The sequence below is a fragment of the Dermacentor silvarum genome, chromosome 7 (assembly GCF_013339745.2).
Source record: "Dermacentor silvarum isolate Dsil-2018 chromosome 7, BIME_Dsil_1.4, whole genome shotgun sequence".
Taxonomy (NCBI): Eukaryota; Metazoa; Arthropoda; class Arachnida; order Ixodida; family Ixodidae; genus Dermacentor; species Dermacentor silvarum.
In genome coordinates, this window is record NC_051160.1 from 177,461,834 (window position 1) to 177,484,701 (window position 22,868).

Genomic DNA, 22,868 nt, shown 5'->3' on the forward strand with positions numbered 1-22,868 from the left:
TGCTCAGCTCAGACCCGGATCTCCAACTCCGGGTCGTCCAGATGGCCGAAGACGCCGCCAAAGCACTAGGCTTGGCTGCCACCTGAGGAAGAAGAGGAGGGGCCCTCCCACTCCCCTCCTCTCTCGGACAAAATAAAGTTTATACTACTACAGTATAGACCACTTCTAATGTAACCGCTTATAGTGCAGGACCGGATATAGTACGGTCTTTTCAGACTCCCGTTAATTTTCCCATAGCACTCCATGTATACGCATACCGCTTACAGTGCAGCCGCGTGAGACGAAATACCGGTTATAATGCGGCTTCCGCGGGAGAATCTCGCAGACACGGGCGGTAGCGGGCACGCTTCTTAACGAGGCACACCCACCGATGGGAGAGGAGATCAACAAGGGCGATGCGGAGGAGGCGCATGAGTCCAAGGGCGATAAAATCGTCGCCGCGCGCCGTATGTGCGAGTAAAAGCGCGTGGGGGACCCGCGCCTTCACCGAGAGCGAACGCACAGCGGAGATACAGGCCTATTCTAGCCACTGTAGCGGAGAGCAAACGTGACTTCCATCGCCCGAAAGGCCGTGGGGGACGGGAGAGAGAGAGGGTGGGCGACGCTGTGCTGTGGCACCAATTGCATATCTTGCAACCGGGCGCAAGGGAAACTGGCGACGCTATCTCCCACGCGAAAGGAGCAAAGTGGGAAGGCAGCACGGGAGGGAGGAGGGGGGGCTTCTACTCTGCCAACAAATGCGTTCGCCCCTGTGCCAGCTGTCGGTGTTGTCGACGCACCGTATCTTGAAAGCAATCTCCACACGGCTCTGACCTTTGTATGCGCTGTGCTTACGCCGCTCAGTTTCCGTTGAAGCGATAGACCGCACAAGTCTTCGCTCGCTGCGGCGGCCGCGTTTCCCAACGCCCGCATTTTGACAGTGGTTGTCTGCGGTCATCGAGTCTATTCATGTTTGCTTGTGCACGTTGACACCACGCTTGTTAATTCAGTTGGTAAGCGAATGTGTCAAGATTATGCAGCCGATAAAACTACAATCCCTACTCCTTATAGCTCTCTACTAATTTGCTATAGCAATTGATGCTTCACCTTTTGGGCGAAACTGAGATTTTTTTTTTAATTATTACTTTGTCTGCTTCATGCGAAGATCGTGGGTACTTGGACATTAACCTTTGAATGTTCGTAAATTTAAGCGGATGCGAAACTCTGTCGCACGCTTCGATTCTCTGATACACGTGCGCGGCTGCTTGATCTACGTGTTTTGCATATGTGCAGGGCTTGAAAATCGTTGTATTGGTTATAGTGCGGTACCGCTTATGCTTATTCACGACTCCGGCGACTTAGGTCATAAGCGGTCTACACTGTACTACCTAATTTAAAAGCATGTCCGTGCACAGTCTCACCACTAGAGAGTGCAAGTATCCAAACAGAGGAGTGACACTCACAGCATGGATCATCTCAAAGAGCAGCTGCTCCTGGTCTGGTTTGCTGTCGATGTCCTCCAACTCAAACTGGATGGTCTGCCGGGTCCTCTCCACCTGCGTCAGGTAGGTGCAGAGTGCAAGTGATGATACTCCAAAGTCAAATAACATTGCCAACGCACATAATAATGACAAAGCATTCAATTTTCCTTTCTGTTCCCCCGCTTTCTCAAGGCACATTCAGTGAAGAGAGCGCCAACTGTTCCCTTCGCAAACATACAATGCAGTGCATGCAAAAAACACATGCAGAATGCCCCTACACACATGTACACTGAGATTGGAGGCTGCACCATTGCATCAGCATGGTGATAAAGGGACATTTATGCAAATGTCCTTCATGGCCCCTCAGAGCCTCTTTACATCTTCTGCATTCTTTCCATGCCCAAGTCCTTCTGTGCTTACCCGCAGAGTTTACAGAAAGCCCACTTTATTAAAGTATGCTCCACTGTTTTCCTGGCTCAAGCAGCAAATATCATTCAGAGTGCCAAAATTTGCCTGTAGCGTTCAGTCCCAAGCCCTAGACTTAAAAAAGCAACACTTGGGAGATGTCAAAAGATACCCTTTTTAATGCCTTCTTTAGCTGCACTGTAGAGCTCTGTAATGTCCATTTACATCGCATTACCTTGCATTACCCCCACCCCCTCCCCTTGTAGAGCAGGAAGACAGCATGCATTAAGCCACCATCTTTATTAAGCTCACCCTCAAATGCTTGCCCCTGCACTTACAGCATATGGCGTACATCGAACTGCAATAGCATCTTTTATAGGACTTTATACAGAACTTGACAACGAGAGGGTCTTGCTGCTCCGCTTCAGCGGCCACTCTCTATCGCACGGCATGTGATTTGAGAGGTGCATTCACAAGCAGCTGCATGTAATTCAGTCATTTGCATCTGCAGTAGTTTCCATGTATTGCCTCAGTATTCCTTTATGGCAGCAGTGAAAGTTTTCTATAATAAAATCATGTACAGTATATACCACTTATAATGTAACCGCTTATAGTGCAGGACCGGATATAGTGCGGTCTTTACAGACTCCCGTTAATTTTCTCATAGCACTCCATGTATACACGTATCGCTTGTAGTGCAGTTGCAGCAAACGAAATACCGGTTACGGTGCGGCTGCCTGGGAGTACGGAAGTCAGCGGAGATGGCGAACGCTCCCCTCATACGGGTGCCCCAAGGAGTGCTCGAGGAAGAAAGAGAGACAAAGTGGAGGAGAAGGGCACGTGGTGCGAACGAACAGCCAGTGACGCTGAAACCAGAATCTTGAGTGCGAGTAGTGAAATATCAAGACGCGCATAGCGAGCGAGCGCCACGAAACTGCCAACGCCGGCCAACGCTCGCTTTACGATAACGGCAGCAAACGAAACTTCAGGGAGCGGGCGGCGCCGGCACATCACGGCGAAGGGGCCACGCGGAGACCATGAAATGTGAGGGAGGAGGGTGGCAGGGAAGCGAATTTCGCCTCGGCAACTCCGCTGCTTCAGTGGCTCCCTTCACCCTCCCTCGTAGCTCCCTCACTTTTGACTGTCACCGTGCGCGCCCGCCGCCGTGCAGGCGCCGCCGCTCCAGCTGGCCCGGCGCCAGCTCCCCGAAGTTTCGTTTTCTGCCGTTATCGGGAAGCGGGCGTTTGCCGGCGTAGGCAGTTTCGTTGGCTGGCCTGGGACACCGCCGCTGCTTCCCTCTGCGCCGTAGCCGCAGCGTGCAAGGTCAACACGTGACTAGAAAGTAGAGGAAGCATAAAGGAGAAAGAAGGGTTCACTGCCATTTTCTATGCGTGGCTACGGTAGCGTGGCTGAGACGTCAGCACGTACACGCATGTTCCGGCGCAACGCAGAATCGGTGACCTTGCCCTTTGAGAGAGGGTGAAATTTCTGCCATGTTTTTTTTTTTAGCTTTTTTTTCGTTCGTGCGCGACATTGAGGGGTCTCTCCTCAACTTTTACTCTATGGCGGTGCCGGAGCAATGCCGGTCGGAGGCGCCGCCGTGTGATTTGGTTCGAATTAACGAGATTCGACTGTAAATTGAATGCAAACGTTCTAGCCACATTCCTCGACTGTTGCATACGAGTGGCGGCTCGGTGCACATGTTTTGCATATGTGCGGGCCTTGAAAATTGTTGCTTTGGTTATAGTGCGCATATTCGCGACTCCGGTGACTTACGTTATAAGCGGTCTACACTGTACAAAGACACTTCTTTATATACATGGTGTTCTATCGACAAGAAATAATAAAAAGTTAAATACTTGGTTAAATCGATAACTTGCTTATATTGAAGTTTGTTACATTGAGGTCTAACTACTTTCAAGGTACCGTATTTTTTGGTCTATAAGTCGCACCCCCCTCAAAATGGCAGTTTTTCAGAAAGCAAACGTATGTAAGTCGCACCGGTGTATAAGATGCACCTATTCATTCGGTAAGTGATGTATAAATAGATTACAGCGACATTTCACTTCGTGAGCGTGGGTCACACACAAGCGTGTGGGTGCCATTCCTATATAGTGGAACCCCGTTGATACGTTTTTCACGGGACCGTAAAAAAAAAACACGTAAGAGCCAGGAAACGCAAGAGCCGAGAAACAGTAAAAATTTAGAAATAATAGTGGTGAACTGCACACAGCTTTATTTGAATTCTTACGTTTCAAAAAAAGACGCAGTTGCGCCCGAAACCCGAAGCATCGATTGCTACAGCATATTAGCAGACAGCTATAAAAAGTAAGGATAGTAGTTTTATCGACAGTTTAAACTTGTAAACATTTGCATATTAACTGTATTAATGAGCATGGTGTCAGGGCACACAGGCAAACATGAACACATCACACTCGATGAGCGCGGGCACTCGCTATCAAAACGCTGGCGTGAGTAAGCGCCGCAGCAGCAGCGAGCAATGTGACCTTCATGCTGTCTATCGCTTCAACAAAGAGTGAGCGCCGAGAACACAGAGCACCCACAAAGCTACGAGCTGCCGGCACACCTACACTGCCTAGACTGCCCCCAACGCAGATCGCTTTCAAGATACGGCCCGCGCCGGTTGCGCGCGGCGGCCCAGTACGCAGTTGATGCTAGAGTACAATGCCGCGCGGGCATTGCTTTCCTGGGCGTCAAAAATGCTATGCTTATGCTGGTGGAAAACAAAAATACATCAAAAAAGTCATCAATCATCAGTCAAAGTCATCAAAAAGTCATCATCATACATCAATACATCAAAAAAAAATACAAACAATACATCTTGAAAGTCAAATTTTGGAGGCTGAAACACTTTGTAATCCAATTTTCCAAACTTTTTGCCGTGACTGCAGGTCCTAAACAGCAATAATCGAAGCCCCCACCAACGCCACTTCGATTATCTCACAGCATTGAACCAGCGCTCTGGCATCCGCTGCAGCCATAGTCACTGCGGCAACATGAGTCGCTTCAACGTCGGCTACTAAGCTTCCTGTTATTTGGTGCCGTGTCTTTCATTGAAAGAACTCACCGCTACAATCAATGGCGCCGACTCCACCTCTGTCATTTTCGCCAATGACTTCGAAACGCGGAAAGCAAGGCAAAGGTCTTAAGCACCACATAATGCTGGTTCCCAAAAGCCAGCTTCGGCGCAATACAGCAGTGTTACATGGTCAAGCATAGGAAATGAATTGCGGTGAATCATAACAAGAGTGGAAAAGGGGCCCTGCCACGGGACACAGTATGAATTTCTTAATTATGCACGCTTGCACCCACCATCTTCTGTGAGAGTACGAGCACCGATACACCTGATAAGTGTGCTGGCAGGCCTTGAGAGCTGTTTCAGACGTGCCTGTGGCAATTTGAGCCTTTGGGGACAGTAAAAGGCACGCATTAATTATTTCGGACGTTTTCGCGGCCTCTAGAGAGTCCGAGAAATTGGAGGTTGACTGTACTGCCACTATTAGTGACACACCATGCCGCGACCATAAGGCAACTTTCTGTATTCTTAAGTGGGGACGCGGCAATTGAAGCGGTCAAATTGGTCACAATTTTCAATTTTCCTATTTGTTTTTTTCGCAATCCTCGCAACTTATTTTACCTCATGGTGAAATACTATAACAAAATATGCGGTAGAAATTCAGGAAACAGAACTTTCCTAGTGTGCTATTATCAAAAACTGCGCGAAAATCAGGCTTCAGGAGGTGCCATTGCAACGCCGATCTTTCCGTTGACGCAGCGCTGCCATCTTGGTATCACCGTAAAAAAAAAAGAGATCGGAGCTCAAGGTAAAGCAACCTTAAGCACTGTATTGCTGCATGCAGAAATAAAAACAAGAAAAGCGATTGCAAAAAAATTTTGGTAGCTTGCACTTAAACAGCAGAGCTGGTGATCAACCTAGCTTCTTCCAGGTTTTACTAGGCTTGGCTAATTTTGGCTAGGAAATGCTAAGCGCTGCTAGGCACAGTAGTCCGAATTGGCTCGCCGCAGACGCGCAGATTCTTGCTTGGCAGCACGACGTGCTTCAAGATGAGTGGCTTCTTCTTCGGCTGTCCGGATCTTCTTTGGTCGTCCCATGTCAAGGCTACAAGTGCTCGCCACAGAGTCAACGAGAGCTGTGCCACCGTCACGGCGTCTTCGAGCTTTATCTCCCCGGTGACGATACTCCCAAGCTGCACCTCCATACTTGCTGGGGCGTGGCTGGTCTAAACTTTCCAAGCCGCCGCCAGAGGCACCTGCTGCAGTCACAGACACCGCGCGCATTCGGCAAGAACGCGGGGAAACGCGGACGGCGTCGGCAGCAGCTCTGCATGTTGCCTCGCTGGTGCTGCTACAATTTCTCTCTCTTTCATTTTCTCTTTCATTTTCTCTTTCTCTCTCCCGAGCATAGCGCGCGCCACGCGCATGCTCTCCTTCCATCTCCTTAACGTCCCAAGTCAAGGCAACAAAGCACACGCTGCTCCGCGAGATGGTTGCTAGGCAACGTAGGTTACGTCATCACTCAGCGAGGTTTTGTTCACGATACACGGACTGAGGGTCGGCTTAAACAGCTCCACTGTTAAAAGGCAAAACTAGCGTGGCAATTCGTAACTGCGGTCACAATGATGATAGTGACCTATTGGCATCCCCTTTGAAATGAGCCGGTAACAAATAATCACCTAATCACTGCACACATGAAAATTTTTTATAGCTTAATTATCACCTAAAAAGTTAGTTGCTTGTTTTATCGCAAATTAGGTTGCTCTGAAGAATTTAAATCTGCAATAAAAAATGTGACCCTCATGTCTGTGTGAGAGAGAACGAATGTAGGGCCAATTTGATTAACCTAGTGCTGCACATTGCCATTCATTTCACGCAGCGCAGACTTCGTGCAGGACGAGTTGAGAGCATTCCCTGCACTCGTCAGAGAGTCGGTGCAGTGTTCGTGCAGGAGGTGCCGTGCCGGTCCCGCACAAGCTGGCAGGAACTAGTTGGACCGATACTCCCGACTTTCTTTTTCTGACGCTTTATGCTTCCTGTATGTCCAGACAGGTATTGTGCATTTATTGTCATCCTTCTGGCTTCTGTGTTTCACACACCCACCTTCTGTACCATACTCAGCTTCTCTTCATCCAAATTTGTGTCACAAAACATTAAGGCAAGGCGCAAGGGGTCCTCCACCCCTCTGGCTTGGTGAAAAACCTTGAGCAGGTAGCATACACTGCTGTGGACATCTCGGCTCAATTTTGCACTCGTGCGCAGCACATGTTCGCAAGTGGAGCACAATGTTACCTTTTCTCAAACACCCTATTTTATAACAGAAGCCTCATACATTTCAAAGCTGCCCACAAGCATGCATATGTCGTCATATGCAAGATTCACACAGATGGCTGCTATTGGCCAATAGCCGACAACAATCAAGAGAAATGTGCTGCTTCATAACTGTTTCATTCATTTCATTTCATTTATTAATACTGACAGCCTTTGCAGGCTATTATAGGAGTGGAAAAAAAGAACATAAGTATACATGGGCATAAGCTCAACAACTACATACGACATAATATACAAACAAATGTACTGGACGAGAAATAAACAGCTGAATTACAGAATACACAAGTTGAAACAGGGATTTGTGCTATTGTCTAGGTGTGCTGTGGTGTACGAATGGTGCGAGGCGATCAATAAAGACATTAAGAGAGTCACTTCTCACGATGGAGTAAGGCAGCTGGTTCCATTCTTTAATCACTCGAGGAAAAAAAGCTGTATTTAAAACAATTATTATGAGAAAGTGGCACAGGAATGTACATACTGTGGCGATGTCGTGATGGTTGGTCGGGGTGAACTGTAAAGTACTGTGTTGTATTAATCTTAAAGTGACCATGAATCAGCATGAAAAGAAACTTCATCCTTTCAACCTTTGTTCTGCCTTCAAGAGTTTCAAAGTTTGCTTTGCAGAGATGCGGCGATATTTATTATATATAAAACGGGAAGCCAGTCACTGCACATTTTCTATTTTTGATATATTAGATGCGGTGCAGGGATCCCACACAATTTTTCCGTATTCAATAACTGGTCTTATCAGTGCTATATAAGAAAGTAATTTTACATTGGGAGTTGCATTATGGATGTTACGGCTCAGACCCCACATTACCCGATAAGCCTTGGAGCACACATTATCTACTTGGCAGTAGCGGCGACAGCTGTGTGCACGGGCTTAACGTTTCGGCATTCTTATCACAGGGCATTTCAAGCAACCGCACCAAGCGCCCAAGCGGTCCACTGCTTTTCGGAAGACATCCAGCGTCTGCGACCAGGAGGCGTCATTGTCGGCTGCGCCTGCGCCCTGTGACGAGGCTCAACGTCACGTTCTGCACGCTACAAAAGGAGCACCGTGGCTGTCACAGCTTTCACTTGGCAGTAGCGGCGACAGCTGTGTGCACGGGCTTAACGTTTCGGCATTCTTATCACAGGGCATTTCAAGCAACCGCACCAAGCGCCCAAGCGGTCCACTGCTTTTCGGAAGACATCCAGCGTCTGCGACCAGGAGGCGTCATTGTCGGCTGCGCCTGCGCCCTGTGACGAGGCTCAACGTCACGTTCTGCACGCTACAAAAGGAGCACCGTGGCTGTCACAGCTTTCACTTGGCAGTAGCGGCGACAGCTGTGTGCACGGGCTTAACGTTTCGGCATTCTTATCACAGGTTAGTGTTTGCATTATATTGCCCATTTTTTCCCTGTTGCATCTCGAAGTTTCGTCGCTACTGCCAAATAGTGAATTTCGAATTGACTTGTATTTGCCTGTTTGTACTGCAAAATGACAAAAGATATAACTAAGCTCAAGGATGAAATGAGGGCAGAGCTACTCAAGCTGAAAGAAGAGATGAAACAAGAAATGAAAACTTTCCGCGATTCCCTTGAAAGGGATTTGCGAAATGAAATCCGAGACTTAAAAAACGAGCAGAGAAATATGGCACAAAGTCTTGAGTTTGCCTTCAGTTCAATCGAGGAGCAGAAAAAGAAACTGGACGATGTGGTTACAAGGAACAAGAATCTTGAAAGTGAGAACGCAGCGCTTCGTGCCGAATGCAAGTGTCTGGAAAGCAGAAGCCGGGATCTCGACACATGGCTTGTTCTCGCAGAACAGTACTCGAGGAAGGCAAACCTAGAAATACAAGGAGTACTAAAACAAGACGATGAATCTGTTTTTAGTATTGTGTCCAAGATTGGCGGTGCCATAAATGAGCCGATAACTGAAGTCGATATCGAGGCCTGTCATCGAGTGCCGACTCGAGATGCCGGCAAAAGTAACATCATTGTCCAGTTTAAGTCACGTGCAAAGCGAGACAGCATTCTAAAGAAGGCAAAGAGAGCTCGTCTCACAAACAAAGACGTCGGACTGACCACAGGAAACGCTATCTATGTGAACGAGCATCTTTGCCCAGCCTTAAATAAACTTCTAGCTCTTGCCGTCAAGAAGAAATATGAATATAAGTGGAAATCGGTCTGGTCGTTTAACGGGAAAATTTATGCGAAGCAAGCTGACGATACGCCCGCCGTGCACATTCTGAATGAGCATGACATTGATAAGATATTTTCGAGGCCGGCATCCGCAACCGCGCAGGCGCACGTGACGGCGTGAGCTGAGCCTTTCAGCATAATCTCGCAATGGATAACGGTTGCGTATACCTAAAGTTAGTGTCACCTTCCGCTATTAAATCCAGTTATTCGTCTTGCCAATCGGTTTTACATATTAACGCCCGCTCTGCAGTGAATAAAGAGGATGATATATCGCTTTATTTAGACCAATTCTCATTTAAATTGGATGTAATTATGTTATCTGAAACCTGGTATACAACTGGTAGCAGCAAGTTGGAGCTAGATGGATACGATAGTTTCTTTCTCAATAGGCCAGAAAAACGTGGAGGAGGTGTTGCGCTTTTTGTGACTAAACAGAAGAAATGTGTTTTGGTACATGAGTACTGCGTGTCCACAGAAGACTATGAATTTCTAACAATACTAAATAATAGTGAAGTATTTGCTGTCGTCTATCGCCCACCAGGTGGAAGCTGCAGGCGTTTCATTGAATTTTACGAATGTTTCTTGGATTTTATCTGCAAGAATAACTTTCACCTGACATGCGGTGGCGATTTCAATATCAATATTTTGGAAGACAGCAACGCCTCTAGGGAATTTGATACATTGTTGTCCTCGTCTGGTTTCAAAAATTTAATCACCACACCAACTCGCATTACATGTTCCACGTTGTCATGTCTCGACCTTCTGGTAACAAACGTCGAAACTAATATTTACACCGCTGGTACTACTGTTTCGGACCTGAGCGATCATTGTCCTGTTTATGCACTGTACAAATACGAAAAAGGCATTAGAAATGATGATATAGAAATTTTCACTGTCCAGTGTATTTCGGAGAGCGGGCTGGTAGCCTTTAAGAGTGAAATAATGGAGCAAGACTGGTCTTCTGTCTTAGAAAAAACAGACGTCGATGAGGCTTACAATGAATTTATTAAAACATTTTTAAAATTATATGAAAAGCATTTTCCTATGAAACAAATAAGACCGCCGAAAAAGGCAAGAAAGCCGTGGATAACGAAAGAACACTTGAAAATGATCAGACGTAAAAATTCCATGTATCATTCATTTTTAGAGTCACGTTCTACATTGCATTTAAAAGAATTTAAAATGTTTCGAAACCAATTAAATTCAGAACTTAGGCGTGCTAAACGGGCTTATTATGAGCAGCTTTTCTTAACTGCCACAAGGCAGCACCCTAATAAGACATGGAAAATTATCAATGACGTTCTTGGCCGTCGCACGAAAACAAGCGTTCCACCCAGTATACTTCATGACGGTACTGAATTGAGGGGTGAGGCCCTTGCCAATTACTTTAATCAACACTTCATTAACGCTGCCATTCCTTCTGCCCATTCACTCCTCGCAGCAACTTCTAGAACAAAAAATGCTAGTATTATAACCGATAGCATTTACTTTCAGCCTACCGACGAAAATGAAGTGTGTACCACATTTAAATCCTTAAATAACAGTAAGGCCTTAGACATCAATAACCTACAATTAGGCCCCATTAAGTATTGCATAACTTCCATTTCCCCTGTTCTTGCTCACATATTCAATCTAACGCTTCAATCAGGCGTCTTTGCCAAAGCAATGAAGTACGCTAAAGTTTCGGCAATTTTGAAAGGCGGTAGTCCTCATGATCCAAACAACTATAGGCCAATTTCGGTGTTGCCTGTATTTTCGAAGGGCCTCGAGAAAATCATTCACTCTCGTATGGTCAATTTCTTTGATAAATTTGGTGTTATAACTAATGCACAACATGGATTTAGGAAACACAGGTCAACAGAAACAGCCCTACTGTCAATAAAGGAAAACATAATAAAAAACATAGAAATGAATATCTATACGCTTGCTTTATTTATAGACTTTAGTAAGGCATTCGACTGCCTCAGCCATAGTATCTTATTAGAAAAACTAGAGCGTTACGGAATACGTGGAAACTGTTTATCTCTATTTAAATCTTATCTAAGTGACCGATTCCAGGCTGTGTGCGCGAACGGTCACATGTCGTCTTTCCTAATGAACAGATTTGGCGTACCACAAGGAAGCGTACTAGGACCGCTTTTATTTAACGTCTACATCAATGACATTGTAAATATTTATACTAAAGCTCAATTCATTATATATGCTGATGACAGCACTGTCATGCTATCTGGAAATGACGTGCACAACTTAACAGTAGAATGTAATGCACTGCTAGAAAACCTATCTACCTGGTCTCAGTTAAACCAAATTAAAATTAATGCAACTAAAACTAAGATAATTATTTTTCGTTCCAAGAACAAATTACTGCAGTTAAACAATATTATCACTTTTGAAGGTCAAAATATAGAAATAGTTGACAATCATAAAATTCTTGGCGTTTATTTCTCTTCAAACCTCTCTTGGGACATGCACGTCAATTATCTCTGTAAAAAGCTTTCTTCCGTGACAGGGGTTGTGTCACGATGCCGTAGTATACTTCCTATAAAAGCCAAAGTGCAGATTTACAATGCATTATTTAACTCACACTTATATTATTGCGCTTTAATATGGTGTACAACCACCAAAACTAACATAAATAAAGTTCTTTTGTTGCAGAAGAAGATAATTCGCTATGTTGGAAATATAGATTATTATTCAAGCACCAGAGAAGCGTTCCCTAAGTATAATGTTATTCGAATTGATAACCTATACACTTATCGTTTATTACATAGTGCACGATATTCATCAGAATTAGCTTGGAGCTATATAGAACAATTAGCCTCTTTAGAGCGACGCCCCATTAATGTGAACACAAGAAATCCTCAGATATGGTCCATTCCATACTTCAGAACACTCTATAAGCATCAGTCGTTAACACACATAACCTGCCATTCACATTGAACAAGTACAAAAATATCGATAATTTCAGTAAGAAAGAACTCCGCTCTTACTTTGTACGCTTGTAATGTATCTGATGTAATTATTATTCTGCCTGTGTGTATGGTTCTGAGTATGTAATGTACAACTTGTTTCGTTTTTTTTGTTGTTTTTTGTTTTTTAGCAAATGTTAACCTTGTGAATTCAGTCTCATGCTATGTTGTATAGCTGTTGTTTGATTGTTTTGTATAGCTTGTATTGCTAATGTAGTGTTGTTTTAAATGCATTTTCGTCCATGAGGAATTCCTGCGACAGTTGGAATTATGTGAATTATGTACATGTGCGCACACTGTTTGCTGTGATATTGCCTTGCCTGGTCTTTTGGGTCACGTCAAGCTACGTATGTAGCTTTTAACCCAAAATGACCGTCCAGAATGTAAACTGGAGAATAAATTGATTTGATTTGATTTGATTTGATTTGATCTATGTGCGTATTCCAGCATAGGTCGGAAGTGAAGGTTAAACCGAGGTGCTTGTACTGTTGCACTCTATTACTGCGTATATTATTTGCCGCAGTTAATTTGACAGGCTGAGAGAGCGAAAATCTGCTTTTAGAATTTTGACAGGAATTATTCACTTCCAGAAGCCAACCATCGTCTGCTCCCACTGGGCCACACCTGCCCACGTAGGAATCAAACTCTGGCCACACTGCTTATCGGTGTCGTATCCATCAGCTCTTGCTAATTTCAATTAGTTTTGAACACTTGCCTCAAACCATGCAAAACTGAAGCCCAGACCACATGTACACTACGCCTGCCACGCTTTGCTAGGTATGGTGGTTAGCAACTACAACAAATGCGTGCCAGCGTGCACTCACTCCTGGCCAATGTTGCTCCCTGCTGCTTCTCGCTCGATTGAAAAAGATTGTCTTTCCGCCATCTTGCTGTAAATAGTTTGTAAATATATTTTCATTTATACCGTTTCCTGTGGCATTTTGGTGCTGGGTACTACTCAAGACGGAACTCCGCAGCAGACATTTTCCGGCAAGTTCCATCATGTCAACAGGCAGGGATATTGCGTCAACCGCAACATCAGCACCCCAGCCAGTGATCTTGATCCAACCCCGCGACCAAGGCTCTTTTTGTGGCTCCGACAACGTCGACGTTGATGACAGGATTGGGAATTACGAGCGCGTCACAACGAACAATCGGTGGGACCCGACAGTGACACTTGCTAAAGTCGGTTTCTACCTCAGTGGGACAGCGCACGTCTGGTTTGACACTCACAAAACGGAGCTGACCAGCTGGGATCGATGTAAGCAGAAGCTTCGTGACCTATTTGGCAAACCAATTGGCCGCCAGAGCGCCGCTTCGAAAGATCTCTCCTGTCGTGCCCAATCTCCCACGGAGTCGTACGTGTCATACATCCTAGACGCCCTGTGCCGCCGAGTTGATGCCACCATGACCGAGGCGGACAAAGTAAGTCACATCCTGAAAGGCATTGCTGAGGATGCTTTCAAATTGCCGGTCTTTAAGGACCGCTCGACCATTGAAGACATTATCAAGAGATGCCGGCGTTTTGAAGCCCTGAAGAGTCGCCGCATCGCCCAACAATTCATGCGGCTTCCAAACACGGCCGCTACATCGTCCTGCGCTCAATCAGCAACCGACCACTGATAGCCTTGTCCGCATCGTGCGTCGTGAAATTGAGGCAGCGGAGGAGGCTTCACACCTTCCTATTTCGCACGCGCTTCCGATGATTCTCGACCAACAGTCTCTTTAATCCAAGCCGTCATGAGGGAAGAGCTGGCTAACGTAAGACTCCAGCCTGTTGCCTCCCTTCCTCACCCTCGGGTCAGTTCTGTTCTTCCGCCTTACAGAAATACAGCAACGTTGCGCTGCTATCGTGATCCGGCCCAGTGGAGAACCCAGGACGACAAGCCCATATGTTTTTATTGCCACGGCGTTGGACATATTTCCCGTCACTGCCGGTATCGCCAACCTTCCTACCCTCGCTCATTTTTTGACATTCGCCGCGACGACAATCGACCCCTGCAGTTTCCCGCTCGTAACAACTCACAGCTCCGAGATGGTCCTGTACCAACCCAAAGCTCCAGCCGTTCACCTTCTCCGCACAATCGTCGTTCCCGCTCCCCTCTGCCCCGCCACTATTCATCGCCGCACCCCTCTGGCCGCTCTTCCCAGGAAGACTGAGCAATGCAGCTCCCGGAGGTGACGCTGCATTGGACCCACGACGTGCAAAGCCTCTTTTAACCTTGCCCACACATGAGAACCAACTTGCGGTAGAAGTAGATGGCCTACCCGTTACTGCCCTTATCGACACCGATGCACATATTTGTATCATGAGCTCTGATATCCGTGAACGCTTACACAAGGTGCTAACACCTCCAGAGTCCCGCATTGTGAGTGTCGCTGACGGCAGAACTCTGGCCGTGCTTGAAATGTGCACCACACGCGTGGGCGTCGCTGGCCGCCACACTTCCGTGTTGTTTCACGTTCTTCGCCACTGCCCTCATGACGTAATCCTTGCACTCGATTTCTTGACTGACCACTCCACTGTAATTGACTGCTCGGCCGGTGTCGTTGAACTTGACTTCCTCACTTCACCAGACGCTTCTGACACAGTCCAGAGCCAGCCCTCTTGTGCAGAGTTTGTTCGTTTGCCGCCCCAAGCACTCACCTGTATTGTCGCTGTAACCTGCCCCAGTGCACCGGATGGTGACTATGTGGTTACTCCTGTAGTGTTGTGTTGTATTCTAACCCACGGTGGCGCCACTAACATCACTAACACTAATGCTGCTTACCATATATACCATGACAATAAACAGCGCCGGGGACTTCGTTTGTGACCGGCTCAGCCGAAGTTCGCGTCGTTCCTCCGGTCTCGACATGGTGTCAGGAGTGGGGTATGCTCCGAATTGACGACGATGTCTTGGGACGACAACACCAAGGACAGCGAGCCACTTGCGGCTGCCGGCAAGGGAGTCATGGTAGTCGCTGCGCCCCACTTGCAACCGCCCCCTCAATTCAACTTCGAGAACCCAGCGGCTTGGCAAAGATGGCGCCAACAGTTCGAGGACTACAGTTTCGCTACGGGTCTTCACGCAGCAGGCGACGAAGTTCGCGTCAGGACGCTGCTGTACTGCATGGGAACCAGGTCACGGGACATCCTGTGCTCGTTGCAAGTACCGGACGAAGATTACGCAAAATACAGTGTCATCGTCGGTAAGCTCGACGGTTATTTCGTACACCCCGCCAACGAGTTGTCTGAGAGCGCAAAGTTCCACAGACGCGTTCAACAGGCAGGCGAGACTGCTGATGCGTTCTTCACGGCTCTAGGAAACATGGTGAAGTGCTGCAACTACGCTTCACATGTCATAGAAGAGCGATTGGTCCGCGACCGTTTTATTGTTGGCCTTCGTGACACGAAGTTATCGGACAAGCTCTGCCGGAATCGGAAAGTTACATTAGATGAAGCGCTCATGTGTGTTGGTCAGGCGGAAGACGCAGAAAAGGAAAGAGCAAACCTTTCGGCATGCTCGCCAGCAGTGATAACGCATCCCGGGCTGATAAACGTGGACGCGACGAAAGTCATGCAGATCCGCCCACAGGAGCGAGAGACGCACCACGCAGCGCATGTTTCTTCTTCGCCTTGCGGATTTTGCGGACGGTCTTTTCATCCGCGCTCAGAGTGCCCCGCGCGCCGAGCGACCTGCAACAAATGCAGTAAGAAGGGACACTTCGCAGCAGTGTGCCGTGCTGGCAAGAACCTTTCCCTTGTGGAATTAAGTGCAGTCGGTTCGAGCAGCGGAGCCCGGGCCAAGTTTGTCGACGTAAAAGTTGACGGAATGCCTCTATGCTTTAAAGTAGACAGCGGCACAGAGGTCACAGTGGTCCCCAGTACATTTTCAGGGATTCCACCGCATCTCGAGGCGCCAGAAGGGGAGCTCGCGGGACCGGCGGGGCAACCATTGGACGTGTTCGGGACGTTTGTAGCCACTCTGCAATAGAAGCACAAGCTGGTGAAGCAGCGGCTGTACGTAATTCGGTCACAGATCGTGCCTCTTCTGGGGTTTCCTGCCATCCAAGAGCTGGGTGTGGTCAAGTTTGTAGATCCCGTGGTCGAGACCGAAAACAACAAGGCGACATCAGACCAGCTATTTTGTGGTTTAGGCGAGCTACAGGAAGCGTACACTATACGCTTAAAACCGGATGCAGACCCCTACTCGCTGCTAGTCCCAAGACGGGTGCCCATTCCATTACACGGTGCCGTCAAGGCAGAGCTCGACAGACTCGAAAAGGAGGGCGTGATCAGGCGCGTGACAAAGCCTACGCCGTGGTGCACCGGTATGGTAATTGTACCGAAGACGTCAGGTTCATACCGCATCTGTGTCGACCTTACCAAGCTGAACCAGGTAGTATTGCGAGAGCGTCGCATCTTGCCCACCGTCGATCAAGTTTTGGGACTTCTGGGTAATGCGCAAGTGTTCTCGAAGCTCGACGCAACGTCCAGCTTTCATCAAGTAAGGCTGGCAGAAGAATCTCAAGAATTAACGACATTCATCACACTGTTTGGACGTTATTGTTACTGTCGGCTGCCATTCGGGATAACGTCCGCCCCAGAATACTTCCAGCGCCAAATGAGCTACATTCTTGAAGGCCAGGACGGCGTCGTGAATATGATCGACGACATTTTGGTTTTTGGTCGCGACAGGGCAGAGCATGACCGCCGGCTTCAAGCAGTGCTGGGTCGTCTCAGGAACGCCGGGCTGACCCTCAATAAGTCTAAATGCAAATTCGGTGTTACAAGCGTCAAGTTCCTTGGGGTAATTATTAGTGGCAGTGGTATTTCGCCAGACCCAGACAAGCTTGCCGCTGTCAGGCGCATGGAACCTCCGGTCGATGTCGGTGGTGTCCGCAGACTATTGGGCACGGCCAACCACGTGGGATGGTTCTTACCACACTTGTCAGAGGTGACGTCACCCATTCTTTGATTGCTCGACAAGAAAGGCGAGTGGGCGTGAGGACCAGCCCAGCAGGATGCGTTCCGGAAGTTGAAGGATATGATGTCGTCCAACATCTGCATGGCGAACTACCACCCACTGCACCCGACCATCATATCCGCAGTTTCTAGCTCGTTTGGCTTGGTTTCTGTTTTGCTCCACGACCAGACGAGCGGGGAGCGTAGAGCTGTGGCCTACGCATCACGCTCCCTCACACCAACGGAACAAAGGTACCGCCAGACAGAAAAGTAAGGCTTGGCAGTTGCATGGGCACTCAAGCGGTTTGACGAGTATGTCCGTGGTCTATACTTCACCGTCGAGACTGACCACTTACCGCTCACGTCACTGCTGGGTTCCATGGATGTCGATGCTTTACCGCCAAGAATCCAAAGGATTCGACTAAACCCCATAAGGTACCAGTACAAGATTCTGTACGTTCCGGGGAAGCTGCTGGCAACGGCTGATACTCTTTCAAGAGCCCCTATCACACCAGCATCCACTGCTGAGAGAAACCAAGTAGAGTCGTATGTGAGTGAGGTTGTCAGCAGCATCGAGCAAGACACACCAGTCGACCTTAAAGCAGTGGGTCAACACCAGTCGATGGATGGTGAGTGTGTCGCCCTTGTGAAATACTGTAGACAAGGTTGGCCCCGAAAGAGCAAGGTTCCGTCGAACCTCTTGAAGTATTGGAAGTACCAAGGGGAGCTGACGGTATGCAAGGAATTGCTTCTTAAAGGAGGGCGTCTTGTGATTCCGGAAGCTCTGCGGAGGGACGTTCTGGATGCAATCCATGAAGGCCATCAGGGCGTGAACCGGTGCAGGGCACGTGCCCGCGACTCTGTTTGGTGGCCTAACATAGGCAAACATATTGCGTCAATGGTTGAATCATGTGAACGGTGCGCAACTACAAGAGTTCAGCGGGCTGAGCCTTTGCTACCAACACCTTCAATGGAGCGCCCATGGCAACAAGTGGGGGCAGATTTGTTCCACCTGGAGGGACAAAATTTTCTGCTGCTTGTGGACTACTATTCACGCTACCCTGAAGTCATCACGCTACGCAACACTTTCAGCCAGGCGGTTATTTCGGCTATCAAGAGTGTCATGGCTCGATTCGGCATACCGGAAGTGCTCCGAAGTGATAATGGACCCCAGTTCTCGTCACACGAGTTTGCAAGTTTTGCAAAAACTATGGGTTCAGTCACGTTACTAGCAGTCCTGGATACCCCCAGTCAAACAGTGCAGTAGAACGGGCAGTGCACACTGTGAAGAACCTCTTCCGCAAGAGCAATGACTGCTTCCTGGCACTGCTAGCGTATCGCGACACACCAGGTGTCACGGGTTACAGCCCATCGCAGCTGCTCACGGGTCGGCGGTTACTAACACGCGTACCCAGGGACCACGGCAAGCTGTCTCCAGAAATACCACCACCAGACATCTTCTCCCAAATGGACACCACCGCCAAGAAACGGCAAGCTCGGAACTTTAACCGTCGCCACGGGGTGCGATAGCTTCGGGACCTCTCTTCAGGGGACGAAGTGTGGGTAACAGATGCCGAGTGCCGTGCTCAGGTTCTCAGCAGAGCCCAGCGGCCACGCTCGTACATCGTGGAAACACCCAGGGGTGTAATGCAGAGAAACCGACGGCATCTGGTGTCTTTTGCAACCGAACAGCCCACTCCAGATTCAAGAGCATCATCCCCCGATAAACCAAACCTGACATCTCCCACCTTATTTCCAAGCCCGGGGCCAAGCCAGGAGCAAGCATCACCCGGCAAGCACGAGAGTAGTGCCAGGCGAGACACGAGTGACATCCCCGTAAAGGTTACAAGGTCGGGAAGGCGTGTGGTGCCACCCAAGAGACTGAACTTGTAAATGTGACCTCGGAAAGGAAGATGTAGTGTTGTGTTGTATTCTAACCCACGGTGGCGCCACTAACACCACTAACACTAACGCTGCTTACCATATATACCATGACAATAAACAGCGCCGGGGACTTCGTTTGTGACCAGCTCAGCCGAAGGTCGCGTTGTTCCTCCCGTCTCGACAACTCCGTCTACCAGTGTCCTTTTGCCGCACATTTCCTTCCCCACACTGTTGTGACTGTTGCGACCAACCAGACTTGCGTGCCCCTCTTGAACTTCGGACTCTGTCCTCAGGTTCTTCCCCAAGGCATAGTTTTGGCCACCCTGTCACCATCAGATGAGTGCCAGATTTCATCACTGTCACCTGATCCTACGTCAGCAATTTTGTCAGCCGACGCACCCACTTCTGCACCGGTACAGAGCGCTATCACAAAGATGATTGCCCCGGACCTTCTGCACTCTCAAGTAGACGACCTCTCTCACTTGCTCGTCACATACTCCGAAATATTCAACTCTGAAGGCCATCCCTTAGGTCAAACCTCTCTCGTCAAACATCGCATACATACGGGCGATGCGCCTTCGATTCACTGGCGACCTTATCGCGTCACCATCCGAGCGCCAAGTTATTCAACAAGAGGTTGACAAGATGCTTCCAAAAGGCATTATTGAGCCATCCGCGAGTCCGTGGGCTTCCCCTGTTGTCTTAGTTAAAAAGAAAGACAACGGTTGGCGATTTTGCGTTGATTATCGGCATCTCAATAAGATCACCAAAAAGGATGTATATCCTCTTCCACGGATTGATGACGCTCTGGATTGCCTTCATGGTGCGACCTATTTTTCATGTCTTGTACTTAATAGCGCATAAAAAGGGGACGATGCACAGATGGACGACGCGGACACAGCGCTGTGTCCGCGTCGTCCATCTGTGCATCGTCCCCTTTTTATGCGCTATTAAGTACAAGACATGGAATACCAACTCGCCCAATCTTACGCTCTTTCTATTTTTCATCCATCGACCTGTGCTCTGGTTACTGGCAGATCGCCATCAATGACAGGGACCGTGAAAAGACAGCATTTGTTACAGTTAGATGGCCTCTATCAGTTCAAAGTTATGCCATTTGGCTTGTGCAATGCCCCGGCCACATTCGAGCGAATGATGGACACGCTGTTGCACAGCTTTAAATGGTCTATCTGCCTGTGCTACTTGGACGACGTGATCGTGTTCTCCTTGACATTTGCCACACACCTCACGTCTTTCATTCATACTGTTGGTGTTTCGTGCGGCTGGGCTACAACTCAATTTTTCAAAATGCCACTTCGGTCACCGCCAAATTACCATCCTCAGGCATCTCGTCGATTCAACTGGCGTCCGTCCCGATCCCGCCAAGGTTCGTGCTGTCATCGAGTTCCCTGTGCCAACTTGTGCCAAGGATGTTCGAGCTTTGTGGGCTTGTGCTCGTATTTCCGCCGATTTGTCAGAAATTTTGCAGACATAGCCCGTCCACTAACAGATCTTTTCAGGAAAAACGCTCCGTTTTCGTGGGGTTTCGCTCAAGCCACAGCCTTTTCACACCTTATCATGCTACTCACTACCCCGCTGATTCTCGCCCACTTTGATCCCAATGCTCAGACGCGAGTGGCTATGGCATTGGAGCTGTTTTAGCCCAATGCCAATGTGGTTGTGATCGAGTTATTGCGTACGCCAGCCGGCTTTGTTCCCCTGCTAAGCGCAATTATTCCATTACTGAGCGCGAGTTCCTCGTTCTTGAGTGGGCAGTTAGCAAATTTCGCCCCTACTTATACGGGCGGCGTTTTACTGTTACCACTGACCACCACGATTTGTGCTGGCTTTCAAGCCTCAAGGACGCCACTGGGCGTCTAGGTTGCTTAGCTCTACGTCTCCAGGAATTCAGGTACACTGTGGTGTACAAGTCTGGCCGACTACACCAGGATGCCGACTGCTTGTCTACCCCGAAGCTACCACGGAAGATACACCGTCCGACTTTTTCTCGCTCTCCGCTTTCAGCCACATTAGTGACAAGCAATGGCGCGACACGTCTCTAAATGATCTCATTAACCCCCTCCAGTCTGGCTCCTTGGGCCGGTCACTGCGCCTGTTCGTCATAGTAAATGGCCCATTATATCGCCGGAACATGCACCCCGAGGAACAGGAACTACTACTCGTCATTCTCACACATCTTCGGGTGACCGTACTTGAGCCCAACAGCCGGCAACCTTGGTGTTTCCAGGACGTATGACCGTGTACGGCGGCGCTTTTTCTGGCCCGGTCTCTACCGTTCTGTTCAACGTTATGTCGCTGCCTGCGATTCGTGCCAACACCGAAAAAGGCCATCGCTTTTTTTCTTGCCATTTTCTCGTGTTGGCCTCGGCCTTCTCGGCCCCTTCCCTCTCTCCACCGCTGGCAATAAATGGATTGCCGTTGCTACGGATTATGCAACCCATTACGCTATCACAAAACCTCTCCCGACCAGTTGCGATACAGACGTCGCCGACTTCTTGATGCAAGACGTAATTTTACATCACGGCACTCCTCGTCAGCTTTTCACCAACCGCGGTTGCTACTTCTTATCTAAAGTCAGTGAAGACTTACTACGTTCTTGTGCCACCAAACACAAACTTATGACTGTGTACCACCCCCAAACGAACGGTCTTACTGAACGTCTGAATCGCGCTATCAGTGATATGCTCTCCATGCATGTTTCGTCTGATCACCATGACTGGGACACTGCGCTACCTTTTGTCACCTTTGCCTATAACTCCTCACGCCATGATACCGCCGGCTACTCTCCCTTCTATCTTCTATATGGACGAGAACCAATGCTCCCTTTTGACACACCTATTTTGACCCCTGTCGCACTGCCTACTGCGCGACGCCATTGCTACAGCAGAAAAGGCACGTCACATTGCCCGTCTTTGCCTCTCTGCGTCGCAGTCACGGCAGAAGTTCTTGTACGACGCCCACCACTGGGACAATCGCTTCAGTGCGAATGATGTTGTCCTTGTCTGGTCCCCGTCTCGGCGCGTTGGCCTTTCTGAAAAATTACTTTGGAGATACTCTGGCCCCTATCGCGTCCTGCTACAATTGACAGATGTCACTTACGAACTATCCCCGCTCGATCCTACAATGTCTTCTTCCTCAGACGTCGTGCACGTGGCCCGCCTCAAGCCATACCTTTCGCCCACCATCCTGTCCTGGCGCCGGGTCGGCGCTTTTCCGGCCGGAGGTTAATGTCACGAGACTGCGCGCAATGGGACAAAGACGACGTTGACCATTGGGGTGAAGAAGACGACGATTGAAAAAGATTGTCTTTCCAACATCTTGGCAGTGCTACAGCTCGCTGTAAATATTTTGTAAATATATTTTCATTTATACCATTTCCCGTGGCAATATTGACACATGTACATGTTTATCTTTCACCGGTGACCGCTTTTCAACGACTAACAAATGTTAAACATTATCGCTAGGCACAGGACACGCCTGCATGTATGGGAAGATTCTCGAACGTTATCGATGCTTCTATCCATTGTCTGTAGTAACCGACGCTTACGTAATCTGATTGTATGACCGATGCGAATTGTCTAGAACTTTCTGGAAAACAAGCTGGCACCAGGGAATAATCTGGAACCTT

General features: G+C 48.4%; 1 protein-coding gene across 2 annotated transcripts in view; it reads right to left on the reverse strand.

Moving 5' to 3' along the window:
• LOC119458721 (mitochondrial-processing peptidase subunit alpha-like) overlaps positions 1-22,868 on the reverse strand; it is a 213,121-nt gene that overhangs the window by 134,507 nt on the left and 55,746 nt on the right. For both annotated transcript variants that reach the window (XM_037720576.2, XM_037720577.2), the window contains exon 6: positions 1,443-1,535. In XM_037720576.2, coding sequence (XP_037576504.1) covers positions 1,443-1,535 — 93 coding nt within the window. The remainder of the gene's footprint in view (positions 1-1,442; positions 1,536-22,868) is intronic.